General features: G+C 41.7%; 1 protein-coding gene across 1 annotated transcript; it reads right to left on the reverse strand.

Moving 5' to 3' along the window:
- Nucleotides 1-9776: 9776 nt before the first annotated feature.
- On the reverse strand, nucleotides 9777-13363 carry znf16l (zinc finger protein 16 like). The gene is made up of 3 exons (XM_034856770.1): nucleotides 12487-13363; nucleotides 11534-11752; nucleotides 9777-10963 (listed from the first exon to the last, which is right to left on the reverse strand). Exons 1-3 carry the CDS (start codon nucleotides 13235-13237, stop codon nucleotides 10263-10265), a joined length of 1671 nt encoding a protein of 556 aa, XP_034712661.1. The 5' UTR covers nucleotides 13238-13363; the 3' UTR covers nucleotides 9777-10262.
- Between the last annotated feature and the right edge of the window lie 3398 nt (nucleotides 13364-16761).

Here is a 16761-nt window from a genome sequence, read left to right on the forward strand (position 1 = left end):
TGATTTTTGGAAAAAGGCTGCAATGAAACAAAGAGTGAAAAATTTAAAGGTGTCTGAATACTTTCCGTACCCACTGTACACATTCCTCATTGTCCAAATCTGCTGCAGTTCCTGTTTTTTCACTATCAAAGACTAGATTGTTTCCCTTTACACAGATGATTATACAGCTGTGGTCCGTATCAGTCTGAATCCTCGACCTTCAACTTCCGTTATTTCTGAGGACTATGGTTAACTGCTCCTCAGATCTCTGCAGGGTAAATCCAGACAGCTAGCTAGACTGTCTGTCCAAAAGAATTTTGAACTTACACGTATCACCGAAACAAGTTCCTTCCCGAGGCTAACTAGTGCTCACCATGACTATTGGGATTTGTTTCAAGAAATGCTGGACATGTGGATTAACCAGACCCTCCTTAGCAGCGCTGTGGAGGAAGGCCTGACAAAGCGAGACTACCTGCCCACAGTACTAGGTTGCTGTCAAAAAACTAACCACAAATGTCCTTCACCAACCACATTTCCTTAACCCACCATAGAAAATGTCATTAGGTCAAGGAAAGATGTGAAGTACTCAGGGAAGACAATGCAGAGGTCAGAGACTACGACTGCTCTAACACTCAAGTTCAAGTTATCTTAATTATCCCCGAAGGGCAACTTGGTTGACAGTCAGCAGCAGGCTACATAGACAGCAAGCACACCGAAAAAACACAACCACATAAATAACAAGGGTTTTATTTTACAGAACTCATTCACAATGCTAAAGGAAGCAGGAATAAATTGACCTGTTGAACCTATTCCTTCTGCATTGTTCAAGATTTTATCTGCGCCCTGATAGTAGCGCCATGATTCCGCACTCCAGGGGATGGCTCGGATTGGCCAAAACGGACTTGGCTTTCTTTAAGTACCTGTCCTGACACAGCAATTCCTGCAATGTTGCTGCATGGCTTGATAATGCCTTACAAGGGATTTTTAAAAAAAAAAATGTTTTTAATTTGACAGAAAGTGACCCGTGCCAGTGGTTGTGAAGGTGGGCGTGGTCTGCAGTCACCTGCGGTAAAGACAGGTGTGGGGGGGGATAGAGCAGGAGACCAGTGCCAGGTGAGTTGATTGACTCAGCTGTTTGTTGTTGTGCTAATTAAAACTCTGCCTCTATATGTCCGAGGTTTCTTCCTAGAAGGAGTGTCTCTTTACCATTGTTGCTCTTAATGCTTGCTCTTAGGGGAATGATTGGAATTGTTGGGTCTGTGTAAATTACAGAGTGTGGTCTAGACCTTCTCTATCTGTAAAATGTCTTGAGATAACTCTTGTTATGATTTGATACTATGAATAAAATTGAACTCAGCAGGTTCCTTTTCCCCACGGGGTTAAGGATAATTTCACATCCGTCCTTTGTTGGTGCAGACATGTCCATGTCGCTGAGCGCACCCCATTGGATCTCTTTGTCGCACAAATGAGGAGGTCGTACTTCTAAACGCTTGTGTGTTTTCTCTCGATAGATGAAAGTCTTATCATGAGATGAAAATTCTTTTCAAGTTACAGGAATAAAATGAACTAAGTGTTGACCTTAAGTTGAGCCAGGCTGAAGTCGTTTGGACAGATGGGACTTAACAGCTTTCTTTCACAGGCCACGAGGTCGATCACAGATTTACTGATGCTAAAAGGCAGAATACGCATTGTGCATTTACTTTACTCAGAGTGAGCAGCAGCTTCTTAAGGAAGTTTGATGAATTGAAACACATGATTTGTAAGACACGTGGCCGCTGTAATAAAATAGCGAGAGAAAGCGTACCGACTGAATGCGTGATTGGCTTTAAAACACAGATTTTTAGTGTGTATTTTTTTTTTTGTAGAAAAAGGCAGCAATTTCTTAAACAACAGAAGCTTTTTTATAAAGCGGCAAAAACATTGAAAAAGCGACACAAACAACCACAAAAAGCAACAAAAACTGGAAAAAGCCCAGTTTTGATTAAATAAATCCGCCTATGCTATGCTATGAGCCTAACATCAATGAGTGGCCTATGTAAAAAGCAGAATATCAGAGTCAAACATGAAAATGGAAGATGTGGAGCTTGCTGCTGCGTGGCTCACAGCGAAACTGAAGACACATCCACGTGAGGACTGCCCAATTTATGGCATCATGGCGATGAACGGGTGACAGCGGGTGCTGATGTGGATTTTAAACATGGATCAAAGAGCATGCTTCAATTAAACGTGCCATGTAAAGCGCAACTGAAATTGTTCCTGCACAGCTAATGTGTTCCTATGTAGAACGTTTCGCTTTACACGACCCTGATGCATCAATAGCAGACCCAAAGGATTTCCCCCCCCGAGCCATTTCCTTTACCACTTGCGTGTAATCGATCAGAATAGGATGTTTTTATAATGAGGTTCTGTGTAGCAGCTCTTCAGCAGTGAGCAACCAATCAATTCATTCATTAATTATTAGTCACATGGATTTGTATGAGGTATTATTCCTGAAGGTCTTGTCTTTATTTAGGCATGGGTTTCTAATTCAGTTTTGCTTTTGACCGTTTATTGATTTGTTGCCCATGGGCCACATACAGGTGCTAACATTAATCAGGAAATGTTACAGATGTATCCGGCTCTTTTAATACATCCATGGCTGAGCGCGCCTCCTGTGGGGCTGCTCAGAAGGAGCTTCTACCCTGAAGCCACTGGGATACTAGGACCAAGGATCAAGGACCCTGCACATATCAACAAACATACCCTACACACACACTTGCTACTATTTTAATGCATAAATTGTAGGAACTAAATTAGTACGTTTGTCTAAATATGTGCGACTGACAATGCCGATGGCGTCACCATGGGAGACACAATGAATAAAAAGCTTCACCTGCAGTTAGTTTCCTCACCTCCAGTTCCCTCTGTAGGCTCTACAGTCCTACATGCCTCTCCATCCAGCATTTCACCCAAATTCTGAGCTTTTTTGCCTTCTCGGGACAAGTGTCAGTGTGAATAAACAGCGCAAACTGCAGTTTGTCGTCCATGTTTGTTTGACTTGAGGATTGGCATTCGTCTACCACCAGAACGTATGCTCCTTACTGACTGTTAAAGGCCAAATAAATCTGTGCACGTTGTTGGAAATAATCTTCATGGGGGGTTCTTCCAGTCTTAGCTGCTTTCAGCCAGTCTTCATGTTTGTCCCAAGCTTCGGTCTGCATATTAGTGCCATTCACAATGTCTGTGAGATAAAATGTAAAATATGTGCTAGACCCAGCAGCTGGAGCTTCTCATTTAATATGCATAGCAATTAGTATGAAGAAAGACACTTATATAATAGGTAAGAACAAAGACATTTATATACTGTACATGACTACATGTACACTACATGACTGTACATGGATGGGGGGGGGATTTCCCCCTTTCTAAGGTCAGCAATAAGTCATCCAAAGGACAACAAAGAGTGTTTATTGTGAGGAGAGATCATTCAAAGTCAGGATAGTAACGTGTGACCAAAGATCGCCTATTATTAAGTTTTGGCACAAGTTTGGGTCTTTTTTGAAGAAATGTAAATAATTTGTCCTTCATGTGCGTTTTAATGTTCAATATGTTTCTTTTTGCACTGGATGACTCAAAATACAGTATATAGAAGAACTGTTTTAAACTACACAAATGCTTGTGTAGCATTGCTGTGTGTGTGCGTGTCTGTGTGTGAGAGAGAGATATCAGTGAATATGTGGTTATTATGTTGAGTATTGGCATAAAGGAATGTCATGAGTGTCTGGACTTTGTATATGTTTAGTTTTTCCCAGTTTGACTCCCAAGACTTATGAGAAGTGTTTTAGAGAGGAGATTGGCTTAGCCTTTGTGTGTGTGTGTGTGTGTGTGTGTGTGTGTGTGTGTTTTGGAAGAAGCATTCAGATCCTTTACTTAAATAGAAGTGCTAATTCCACGCTGTAAAAACCCCTCTGTTACAAGTAAAAGTCCTGCATTGAAAATGTTACTTAGGTAAAAGCGTGTAAGTATTATCAAGAAAATGCACTTAAAGTTTTAAAAGTAGAAGTACTCAATGAAGAGAGAGCCTTACATTTTGGTCACGGTCTCTAGCACCACCAAGTGGTCGCTGCCTAGATGACATGAAACCTAAAATAAAAAGCCTTTTGTCATGTTGTGTTAGGTCAAAACACATCAAACACTGAACAGCAGTTCATAGGGTCAGGAACAATCCCTGTGGAACCACCTTAGAACACCAAGCACCCACTTTAAATCCACTTGGAAAGTCGGTGCTTTTATGTTATTAAAATTTCACCCAGTAAACATTTAAACACCTGAAATGTGCTACGCAAATAAAGCCGCCTTTGCCTTTTAACAGACGATCGTCACATGCCTCCAATCGTAGCTCAACTTAAACCGGCTCCCTGTCTGTCCTACAATTGATTCACACAGTCACTGGTGAGACAACGGTTTATTAGATTGTCAATGGTTAGCGTTTCAATTCCACAGGCTTGGATACGTTAGTCTTGCACACGGTGCTAAGACCTTAACATTTTGTTAAAAAATACTAATTTTACAGACAAGCGTGAGTCGTTTTTAATGGGCTTCCACTGAATAAAATAAAGCAATCACTCCTTGGGATGTTATTTTCCATAAAGGATTTTTTTTCCGACATCACAGTTTTTTTTAGTTGTCATATAGGCAAATGTATAAAATAACCTATATATATATATATATATATATATATATATATATATATATATATATATATATATATATATATATATATATATATATATATATATATATATATATATAGTCTGTAACATACATACAACACTGGTTAAAAATGATAATACATTTCCTGCTCTACGCATAGCACCTAGCAGAGTCTCGATAGATGTTTTTGTTGTAGTTACACACTCCGTCCATATGTGGGTGCTGGTGTCAGGCGTCCTGGAGTCTCGGCAAGTTATGGCGCAATGTTTAAATGCAGACCAATATTCCACTACTTTTTCAAATGTGACATAGTCTAGATGGAACTACGGGTCCGAGCGCACCCCTCCAGCTTTTTTTTTTGCAACATGATTTTTTTAAATCCGTAAAGTGTCTATTTTCAGAATCCGCCAGGTACCAAGCTGAAAGCGAGAAGCTATCGTATTGACACAGTATCCGAGATACGATTCTCTATGAAGCAGCCAGTTCACCATACTGCATGATGGATACTTGTAAACAGATTCCATTAACATTAGAGGATTTGCCTTTGGATATAATTGGTTATCACCAAAACTGCTACAAAAGCTTTACAGGTCAAATAGATTGTTTACAGGTGTCAAAGGCTTCTACATGTAAAAGGACTCTGCGCCATGTCCAATCTCTGTCAATTTAATCTGAAGGAGCTCCAAGGAGGTGTTCCTTCTTGCTTCCCAATCAGTGCGTTTTCTGTGATAAAGGAAAATCCAAGTTCACGGGCAAGACCGCAGAGCTTACAAAGTTTCAGAGTTGGAAACAAAAGGAACCAGCCTGGAAAGTTATTGAAGCTAGGGCATGGGAATTAAAGAGAGAGGCTGTTTATCGCAGGGTGCAGGGCAAGCACCTTTTTGCAGTGGAAGCTAAGTATCATCAATCATGCAGAAACAACTTCAACACACACAGAGTACTAAACACATGAGCGTGGAAGAGAGAGGGCAGAAAAGGCGGCAAACAACCCGCAGGCCCAGAAGATAGCAGCAAATAAGTAGTGTTGTGTGGTAAAGGATTACATTCTTAGGAAGGTTATTGAATGCAAGGAGGTTGTCCAGTTAAGATCCGTGTGCAACTTGTACATGAAGACATTGGAAAATCAAGGTTTTCTTAATCGTTAATACCGCAGTGAGAAATTGGCCATAAATAAAAAAAGTCAAATGTCAAAAATAGCCTTCCATTAAATTTCTGGGGTCAGGATTTTATAGAAAAATGTGTATTTGTCTATGTAAGTTGTTAACAATTCATATCATATTTAAATTTTTCGGGTTTGGTGCAAAGGGTTAAAAATAAAGCAATTTGGACATTATTTCAGCTTGGTACCAAATTTAATTTTAAAATACACTTGACTGATAAAGAAATAACAGGTCGTGAAAAAAAATCACCCTATGCCCTTAAGAAAACAAAAAAATAGTTGATCCTCCACACATCTTAGGTCATTTTTTTCTATTTATGTCCAGAAATAGGGTCAATATGTTGTCAAATGTCAAAAATAACAACTCCATTAAATTCCCGGGGTCAGAATTGTATGGGGAAATGTTTTCATTTGTCTCTGTATGTTGTTTACTTCAAATGTTACGCCACTTTCTAAATAATCTTTTTTCAGGTTTCCGGTAAGGTGCAGCAAAGGGTTAAAAATGAAGTCTTTGGGACAATGTTTCAGCTTGGTACCTGGCAGGTTCTGAAAAAAGACACTTTAAGGATTTAAAAAAAATCAGGTGGCATAAAAAAAGCCGGGGGTTGCGCATGGACCCCTATTTCCATCTAGATTAACAAAATTCTGAATTTGATCCAGACCATGTAAACAGCATATTCCGGTTGGATATTCTGAATAAAGCCTGTTTCCAAATATTGCAATTTGTGATTAAGATGTGAGATATTCCAGTATTATTCTGGCTTTCGAGGCATTCATTGGACATGAATACAGCACATTCGGAATATGCGTCTCAATCTGGGTTTTCACCTCAGTTTGTGGCCTGTTTGCGGCTTACAGTCAGCTCTGTGCGTTGCTATGGTTGCAGTACACAAACCAACCAGCGAACAGTTTGCAAGGATGCAGACCGGATAAGAAGGAAAAACACAGCTACTTTTAAACATTACCAAACACTTGGATATCAACAAGTCTTTTGGATATGCATAGGCCGACCTTTTCAAAAACGCGGTTGAAGGAATGAAAGAATGACGCTCTGATCAAACGTTCCAACAAGTCTGTCAATTTGCAAAAAGTTGTATTTTCCACGGCTTTAGCCGTCATTAGCCATGTAAACGGCTTAGTCAGAATACTGTCTTTTTTGGAATAAGGGCAAAACCCGGAATATTATGTGCATGTAAACTAAGTCACTGTTGCATTCTACCAATCAAAGTCTCTCCCAAAGATCCATGGAAGTCTTCCTTCCTTTTGGGAATTCCTGTTGTGTTCCAAACCGCTTGTAACAGTGTGCACACGTGTCAAAGTTGAGGCCCGGGGGACCAAATATGGGCCCTCGCAGATTTAGATCTGTGCCCATATCTATTGAGGTTCACAATACATTTTAGCCCACTTAGCTTTTCCCTTTTTTCAACGTTGGTCGTTTATCTGCCATTTTGTCGGGGGGGTTCTACATTATGTATACTTTTTCCAAGAATTGTTGGCATTTTCGTCTACATTTTTGCCAACCAAGTAAAATAGGGTGACCACACGTCCCCTTTTGCCTGGACATGTCCACTTTTCACGTACTGTCCGGGGAATCTGGGGGGGTTTATAAATTCATGAAAGTGTCCGGTCTTCACTGTCTTTCATGGGACCGCTAAGCGTGTACTTAAATTGACTGGTGCTTTGCACACAATACTACGGTACTTTGTTGAGTGGCGTATTTCCTAAGAGGCTGCCTCTGCGAAGCACACATACAGGGAGCAGATCAGACAGGGAGCAGATCAGACAGGGAGCAGATCAGACAGCGGAGCCGATCAGACAGGGAGCAGATCAGACAGCGGAGCCGATCAGACAGCGGAGCAGCATTGCACACAAAATGCCAAAGCGCAAGTGCAGCTTCACAGTTGCACTGCAAAACATTTGTCTCCGTACTCTCCCGTCTGGGACAAATGGAGGCGCAGTGCACCATGTATTAAGCTAGCACATTTTAGTGTCTAATGAAGGTGCTGAAGATCTCAAAGCTCACATGGACACCAAAAAACCTTATCTTATTACATTGAAAAGGTTTGAGAGATATTCAGTTGAAGCTGGATTATGAAGCTGACACAGAATTGTTCATATTTAGAACATTATTTCATATTTATTTATTTATATATTGAAAAGAGCTATTATTTTCTCACAGGTTGTTACAAATTTTATTTTAATACATAAGTTGTTTTTGTACCATTGAGGCATAATAAAGCATGTTCATTAACCTCTGAGAAGCCTGTCTGAATTTGTGTCTCAAGGCCGGCAGAGTGTCCTCTTTTTTGGAAATCAAAATATGGACAACCTACAGTGAAAGGTATTTGACTTTTTCAAAGACATACAGTAAAAGCAATAAACTCTACATGTCTGGGCCTGTCTGGATGTGATTCTCATTTTCTAGAATGGCCCTTAAGGCCGTATTATAGTTGTGCGTAGAATCAAAGGCGTACCCCCGCAGACCCCTCTGTGTCTACGCAGGACCTTATGAACCATAAAAAAGCCTTTAGGGGAGTTGAGTTTGACACCCCTGCTAAAGGGACATGGGAATTTTTTCCCAACCAATCTGAGTCGCAGTCAAAATGGCTGCCCAGAAGGAGGTATTCGTTTTCCAAAAAAAAACACAAAATGTACCTGATAGTGTCTCCAACAAACTTAAAGATGATAAGGCAACTGTTAACTGATTTCAAGCTGTGAATGTGAAATGTTAACCTTAGCCACAAGATGTTAGCGGTACATTGTTAGCATAATTTTGTTAACCTTGGATTGGTTTCTTGTGAGAACTAGAATTTTGGTTGCGTGCTAGAAAGGTTTTCATGCACAGCAGAAGGAAAAAAAAAAAAGTCATGCCATGTACCCTTAGGGCACATGTGTCGACCCCGGCCCTTTGCAGATTTTGTTACAGCCCCATATATCAATTTAGGTTCACAATACATTTTAACCCACAACGTTTTTGTCACTTTTTACCAAAGTTTTGGTCACGTTTCTCAACGTTTTGGGGTGCTTTTCCTGATGTTTTTGTCACTTTTTTGACGTGAATGTGAAATGAGCCCGGAAAGCTTTGGGCGCCAATCCCAGGATACCAGAACCCGTTCTCCACATGACCTGTACCTCCCGCAGCGTTCGATTGCGAGCCAGGACTCAGAGCTGGTGCCCCATCCTGTCCGTGACACAAATGTCTTGGTATCAGTAAGTGAAACAGAAAGTGGGGTGGGGGTGGTGGCATGCGTTACCACGGAGGCAACAACGCGTCGTTATGGGCGGCCAGATAGCTCAGCTGGTAGAGCGGGCGTCCATATATTGAGGTTTACTCCTTGATGCAGCGGAACCGGGTTTGACTCCGACCTGCAGCCCTTTGCTGCATGGCATTCCTCCCTCTCTCCCCTTTCATGTCTTCAGCTGTCCTGTCAAAAATAAAGGCAGAAAATGCCCCCCCCCCAAAAAAAAACATGTATCGTTATGGATCCATGTATCGATTCTAGGAAACCACGATCCGATATTGAAAAACATCAATAACATGTCTGTAAGATTTGCTTTTATTTTAGATTCCTACTTAATATTTATTCCTTTTATTAAAAATATCAGTTCGCCTTTTAATTCAATGTCTGGAAGAGCTCAGCAATAAAATTGTCAAACCCTATTTAGGGTCGGGCATTGATTTGATTTTGACAATTCTAATTCAAATTCCGATTCTTCAAGTGGCGAAGTGGAAACGGGTCACATGCTTATATCACGGATGAGAGGAAGATTTTTTGGATTTAATGGTGATTTAGAGTTTTACTGGGCTTTTTTAAAAATGTAAATTAAAGCCACACTTTAGAGCGCCGCTTACTGTGCTCCATGGCTGCAACACAACAAGAAGCCTGGAAGTACAGTGGTCGCTACAGAAACTCACATTTTCCACTCGATTCTAGTAAAAGAAAAAGGGGGCTTTTCCCCTTTGAGTGACAGTAGATAGACAGGAAAGTTGGGAGAGAGATGGGGGATGACATGCAGCAAAGAGCCGCAGGTAAGTATTTGAACCCGGGCTGCTGCAGGACCCGGCCTACATGGGTGCACGCTCTTACTGGGTGAGCTAGAGGCCACCCCATCAATTAAAGATAAATATTCTGTATGCAGGACGTGCAGGAAATAAAGTTGCTGCTAAAGGCATTAAAGACACTTTTAAAAATACAGCGATTATACCGTGATCCTTTTGGTCACTCTCACCGTGAGGTTACATTTTCATACCGTTATATCCCTAGTAGTGTAAGTGTGTTAAACGGGCGCAGGATATCGTCTCATCGATCGCAGGCCCCCTGAATTGAACGGCCATTGTATCGCGACAGACTTTGAGACATTAGCTAATATCCGACCGTTGTCCAAAGAATCAATATAATACCATATTGTGATAGAAAAAACAACTTGTGATTTACACCCCTAGCGGCGTGCAGCGGTGGCTCTTGTACGTCCCCAGGTGGCGGAAGCTGCGGCCGCACTGCTGGCAGCAGTAGGGCGTGGCGCCGCTGTGGATCCTCTGGTGGGTGTACAGGTTCCCCAGCTCCTTAAAGCGCCGGCCGCACTGTGGACAGGCGTACGGGCTCTCGCCCGTGTGCACCCGCTGGTGTCTCTTGAGTCCCGACAGCACTGAGAAGCCTTTCCCGCACTGGGGGCACGGGAAGGGGCTCTGCGCGCTGCTGTGCACCAGCCGGTGGCTTTTTAAGCGGGCGGCATGGCGGAAGCGCTCGCCACACTCGGGACACATGAAGGGCTTCTCCCCGGTGTGGATGCGCTGGTGCTGCCGCAGGTTGCCAAGGTAGTTGAAGTGGCGGCCGCAGTCCCCGCACTCGTACCCGCCCTCGATTTTGATCTCCTTTTTCACAGGCGCCGCTCCCCGCGCCATGCCACCGTCGCCAGGCACAGCCCCAGTGCCATCCTCGCTCACCCTCCTCGGGTCAGTGCTGCCGTCCCCCATGGCGGGCGCCGCCGAGCAGGTGGACTGCAGGGCCTGGAGAGCCTGGGCGCCTGCAGAATCCGAGTGTATCAGTTTGACGTGCTCCTTTAGAAACACAGAGTCAGGGCAGAAGGTTCCACACAGAGAGCAGATGTATGTGTGGCCGGGGAACTGCTGGCCTGAAACCACAAACAAAAATCTAGAGTTGTAAAAAGTCAAAATGCACAATTATTTGTCTCAGAAATAATTGAGGTCAACAATATAAATAGCCCTTTCAGTCATAATAAAAAAAGATGTATTACTTTTTCAAACAAACTAAAGTCTTCCCCAATACACAGCCTATGAAGTACACCCCGTCTCTTTTCTTAAAGGAACATAAAAACTGTACAATTCTCTCTGGCTTTAGGCAGCTACAGCCCAGGGTGTTTGGAGTTGCTATGGCAACAAGTGACAGCTGCCGCAGCATAGTTTTAGCTACACAGTCCGGTCAATAATAACTCTTATATTTACAATTTGGCACATCTAAACAAAGATGTTTAGATCGAAGAGAAAGGTCTGACTAGTCCACACATCATTCTGGAATGGGAGAAAAATATGATTGGTTTAACGAAATGCCAATTAACCAGAGCACGTTTTTCTCCAATCACAGAACGCTGGGTAGACTAGCCGGGACCTTCCTCCGCAACGCTGTGGAGGAAGGTCTGGCAATTCAAGACTAACTTTCCCCCGTTATTTCTTTTCTTACCAACCTGCCACAGGCCTGTTTGTGCTGCCCTGCAGGGGACTCCCCCCCTCCCCCGGAGAGCTCTGGGGCTCCATGGAGAACTCGGAGGGATGGACGTGCGACAGCGGGGCCTGGGCCGGCTCCAGCCCTGCCCCGTCCCTCCTCAGCGCCTCTTCTTCCTCATCGTCCTCCTCTTCCTCGGTTGGAGCCGTCGGGCTGCTCTCACACTCGGGCTCTTTCAGGACTGGGAAACATTACATCACATCAAACTTCTCCAGAGGAAAGTTGTATCGTGGAAATAAACTGTTCATGTTCTTACAATTCTACTGATGAAAAGCCAGCAATTATACAAATAAAGCTCTGTTGAGTGATTTATGAATCTGTTTGGATGTGGCCTTAGTACAACCTAGGGCTCGGTGACATGGAAAAAAAAAATCTAATATCACACTATTTTTGACCAAATACATCAAAGTCCATATTGCAGGGTTGACTTCTGGTGCTTTCACTAAATATTAACAGAATGAGATTTTTGAATTTTACATATGCCACCATATAACAAGAAACTGGTCTTCTCATCATCATAGTTGTTAATCCAAGAAATTTGTAAAGCTATTATTTTACATAACGTTTGCTGTTACAACAACATATCACTTTTAACATGTTACGTCATAATAATTAATGTCATTAAGTTATGTTATGACCCATGATAATGTTAAGCTGTTACTTCATTAGAACAATTTAATCGAAATGTTATCTTAGAATCTCGTAATTGTGACTCACTTTCTCATAATTTAAAATAAGCAAGAGTATTTTTTTTAAAATCATTGCTAACTTTTTAAAATGTATTATGCTGGCTGCAATGGGCTTCCACAGTTATAACGTGAAGATGTCTTCGGAAGTGTCCTTCATACTGTAATAAAAACTTTTTACACACACACACACACACACACACACACACACACACACAGCAGTGTTTACCTTTCAGATCTGAAGAATAATCCATTGGTGCTATCCATTCGTAGTCATACATCCGTTTGCTGCCGGAGGGGAGCATACTGAACAGGTCGTCTGTGGTGGACTCGGAGTCTCCGTGCCCGTGTCCGGAGCCAGCCATGCCGCTGTCGGGCCACAGGTTGAGGGAGTGCGGGTCCGGATCTTGGCGAGCCTCTCGGTCACCGCTGGCTTGGCTGCTCTGGTCTCCGTCCAATTCAGCACACCCCCTCGAGTTCTTGTCTTTCATCAGATAGTCGCAAATAGCATCTATGTTCTCCTTCTTCACCCCCGGCATGACAGCCTTGGCTCTCCTAGGGTCAACACTATTGTGTTTGTTCCCTGAGCTGAAGTCATGTTTCTTGAAGCCAGCATCTGCAGACGACTCCATGGTCGTAACGCCGGGGAAAGGGTCCCTGCCATCCCGCTGGACTGTATCTAGTCTCGCCTTTAAGACTTCAATTTCTTCGGTTTTCTCTCGTAGCTCCATTTTCAGGACTCGTATCCTGATGCTGACCATTTTGCGGATCTCAGACAGCGCTGTCTCCAGCACCACGGTGATGTTTCTACCGAGGTGCTCGGTGATGTCGCTGACCGAGCAGAGGAGCTCCTCGTCGTGTTCCAGCTCCAGGAAATCGCCGTCGCCTCGGCTCGCTGAACCGGGAGGCTCCATGAAGCCGCCGTGGAGTTCAGGAGACAGGCTCGTTTCGGCGAAACTGTGGTTTCGTTTGCGACTCATAGATTGACTTGGCTATGAGCTCTATTTTTCCTAAGAGTTTGACTAGCTAAGAAAAGCTAACTAACAAGCTAGCTAATGTTTAGATGATGCTGAAAGACAGTAGCTAGTTAGCTAGGTTTTTCCGAGTTAGCGTTAGTAACGCCGGATGCAACCGGGATTTGTCTTCAAAACAAAAGCTTTGTCATTTCCAACAACTGAATGCACGTAGTTGACAAATTTGACGTTTGTTTTGAAAGCAGTAAACGGAAGTATCATTTTATATAGTAGTTTACTCATGAGTCTACTTGACATACACAGTAGAGTTGCAGTAATGGCTGAATTCGGGAGAGTTAAGATAGATTGTCAAGCGTAGCGCCCTCTAGAGTATAAAGTAGAAGACTAACTGTGGCAGTTATAGCTTACTACTTGACACCGTTTATAGGATTATTATTTTTTAAATAGGATTCAAAGGATTTAAAAGTTGTAACTAAATAGCCTTATTAATGTTATAACAGTATTTACTAAAGATACGTTATTATCCATTATAAAATAACTTCTGGGTTGTATGGTTGTGTGTAAAATATTGTTTCTGTATCCTTTCTGTTTGATAGAACTGATTGGTTTCTTAGTTTCTAATACACGACACATTTTGCAGTTATAAATGTTAATAAATCATTAAGGATTTTACCAGTAATTTTTGCAGATGTTAATGTCATGATGGATTTTAGTCCAGATTATCTGCACCCCTTAGGCATGATGAGTCACAGATTTTCAAAATAAGAGGGTTTTATTTACCTTAAAAGAACACAATGCAACACAAGTTCTAGATCCACAAAAGAGGTCAACTTAACAGAACTGAACTCAGGTCACGGCAGCTGATAATAAACTGAATGGAACTGAACACAAAAGGAAGGATCAGACCACCGTAGACACCAAAGTGGTAAAACAAAGCCAAAAAACAAACTACAAATAGGACAACACAGTCTGTATATCAGTTTAAATGAACAATTACCCAAATCTGTAGTACCAAAAGCTAATACATTCTTTTTTAAGATTATTTTTGGGGAAATGTGAATCTTTGTTGTATAGGACAGCCGAAGGGGAGAGAGAGGTGGAGTGATTTGAAGCAAAGGGTTGTAGGGCAGAGTCGAACCCCCGACAGCTGCGACAAGGACCAAGCCTCCGTATGTGGGGCGCATGCTGCACCAGGTGAGCTATCCAGGCGCCCCACTAAGACATTCCAAAGAAATAAACTACATTGTGTAGCTCAGAAGAAAGCAGTTAAATGTGCGGCCATCAAAGTCCTCAAACGGTCGATCCACTCATAGGGGAATTTAACAAACCTGGCAACTATTAACTAAAAACTTTTTTTATTGAGGGCATATAACTACTCTATAAAACAAATCATGGCTTAAGCATTAACCTTAAAACACTGTTCCTTGCTACCTCCCTTAATTTAATGTTCACGGTCATATTTGACCTGGCAGTTTTAACTGCTGTTATTTTACATAAATACCAATTGAAATGACAAAAAGTATTTTAATAGACGTTAGACAACATTTGTTGTAAAAAGAACCTTATTAAACCATTAACATCTAAGCGTGTGTGTATGTGTGTGTGTGGGTTTTTGTGTTTCTGTATGTGTGTGCAAACATGAACTGTGTGTGTGTGTGTGTGTGTGTGTGTGTGTGTGTGTGTGTGTACATGTGTGTGTGGATGCGTATATGGAAATATCTTTCATCACCTGGATGAAAATTATACTCTTTCCCATTTGTTTCCTACAGTGGGTATTGGGTAAATTACACCTGGTGAACTACTTTAACAGAGAGGAGGGAAGACCTTTGGGACATTTTGATTGAATTATGAGAAAATTACAGCCTTTTAAAGCTGCACCATCAATTATTTTATTTTGTGGGCGGATCAAATCTCTAATTTAAAAAATTGTCGTTTGTAGTGACATAACCACAAAGGATTAACAGAACTCTTCAAATTGACTTCCCCATTTTTGAGCTTTTTCACCTCTTTTTATCTTAATCCCTCCATCATTTCTTTAGGAGTTGGTGGAGACCAAAACAGAGCTAGAAGCAGAGTCAACACTGGATTTACATTCATCAGGTGAACACAAACATGACTCCTAATGTATGCCAATCTTGCCTCTGTGTCTGCTGGAAGCTGTTTGTTAACACTTTATCCATGGCTGGAAAATATGACGATGATGCAGTTTTGAGTAAATCAGTTTGTGAAATCACTGACCTTATCACATGGTGTTGTCTAAAGAAATTAAAGGAGAATAGAATACAGTGATCATACTTTCAGGGATTTACACTCACATTGAATAATAAATACTCTGTACTTTGTACACCCCTTAGTCATCTGACTGCTATTGTGTGTGGAGTAAAAAGTGGAATGAAATGAGTATTGTATGACACCTTGCAGAATGTGTAAGTGCTGAGCCATCATGTATCTTGTGATCCTTTGCCTGTGATTGTCTCGTAGTGTCTGTTATAAATTCCTGAGTGTTAATCCCGTTTGGAACAACGCTGCTGCAATTCAGAGCTGACAAGAGGAACTGACTGGAGGAAAGGAAACGCTGAGTCTGTTCCTGGGATGTTTGAGGGAAAACACACACACACACACACACACACACACACACACACACACACAATAACTCACTCACTCAAACCGTCACACACAACTAAAACACAGAGGCAAACTTTTGCTTTGTGGGCGACATATAGGATAGAAAGAGTGAAAGAAAATACGTAGGTTCTTTGGTTATATTCCCGAAATTAGTCTTGGTCACGTCACGGGCCTCAAGCCTTGCGGGCCAAATCCGGCCCCTCGCAAACTTTGATCCAACCCACACATTAATTAAGATTCATGATACGTTTTGGCCTGTCTAGTTTTTGCTGCTATTTCCACCATTTTCAGGGCTTTTATTTGTACCCTATTTCTGATATTTATGGTGCTTTTGGCAACATTTTTGCCACTTTTTACAACATTTTTTGCATGTCAAACTATTACACTTGTATGTGCATGTCCATTTTTTCAGTAGTTGTACTTTGCTATCTTATTTAATCTCATTTTATCTTTTATGTATTATTCCTGGTATATTTCTTGTATTTTCTGTAAGTGTGTAAGTGAGTGTAGGTGTCTGTCCCTGTAACTTGCTGCTTGTTACAGAGTAATTTCCCTATCTATCTATCTATCTATCTATCTATCTATCTATCTATCTATCTATCTATCTATCTATCTATCTATCGATCTATCTGTACATGTCTGTCCCTTGATGTGATTGTCTTTTTCCAATGGGGCCCTCAGAGAAGTTGACCAACACTCTAGGTTATCTTTATGTATAAGAGCATGATTAAAATGCAGTTCTGTGTCCCATTTACTGATCTGGGAAATGGAAAGTGCTTTATTTGTTCAGTGAGTGATTATTAACCCGAAAGCTGCACACTTGAATTTTGAGGAGGGATTTGAGGAACCTTTCAATAAGCTACTTTAATTTCACTAAAGGTGAATACTGGATCTTGTTATTTGGA

The sequence above is a fragment of the Etheostoma cragini genome, chromosome 19 (genome assembly GCF_013103735.1).
Source record: "Etheostoma cragini isolate CJK2018 chromosome 19, CSU_Ecrag_1.0, whole genome shotgun sequence".
In the NCBI taxonomy this organism is placed as follows: domain Eukaryota; kingdom Metazoa; phylum Chordata; class Actinopteri; order Perciformes; family Percidae; genus Etheostoma; species Etheostoma cragini.

Coding starts and splice junctions, on each gene's coding strand:
- znf16l (XM_034856770.1), bottom strand. CDS start 13,237: ATGAGTCGCAAACGAAACCACAGTTTCGCCGAAACGAGCCTGTCTCCT. Junction 11,753..12,486: donor TTATTCTTCAGATCTGAAAG/GTAAACACTGCT, acceptor AATGTTTCCCAG/TCCTGAAAGAGCCCGAGTGT. Junction 10,964..11,533: donor CACAAACAGGCCTGTGGCAG/GTTGGTAAGAAA, acceptor TTGTGGTTTCAG/GCCAGCAGTTCCCCGGCCAC.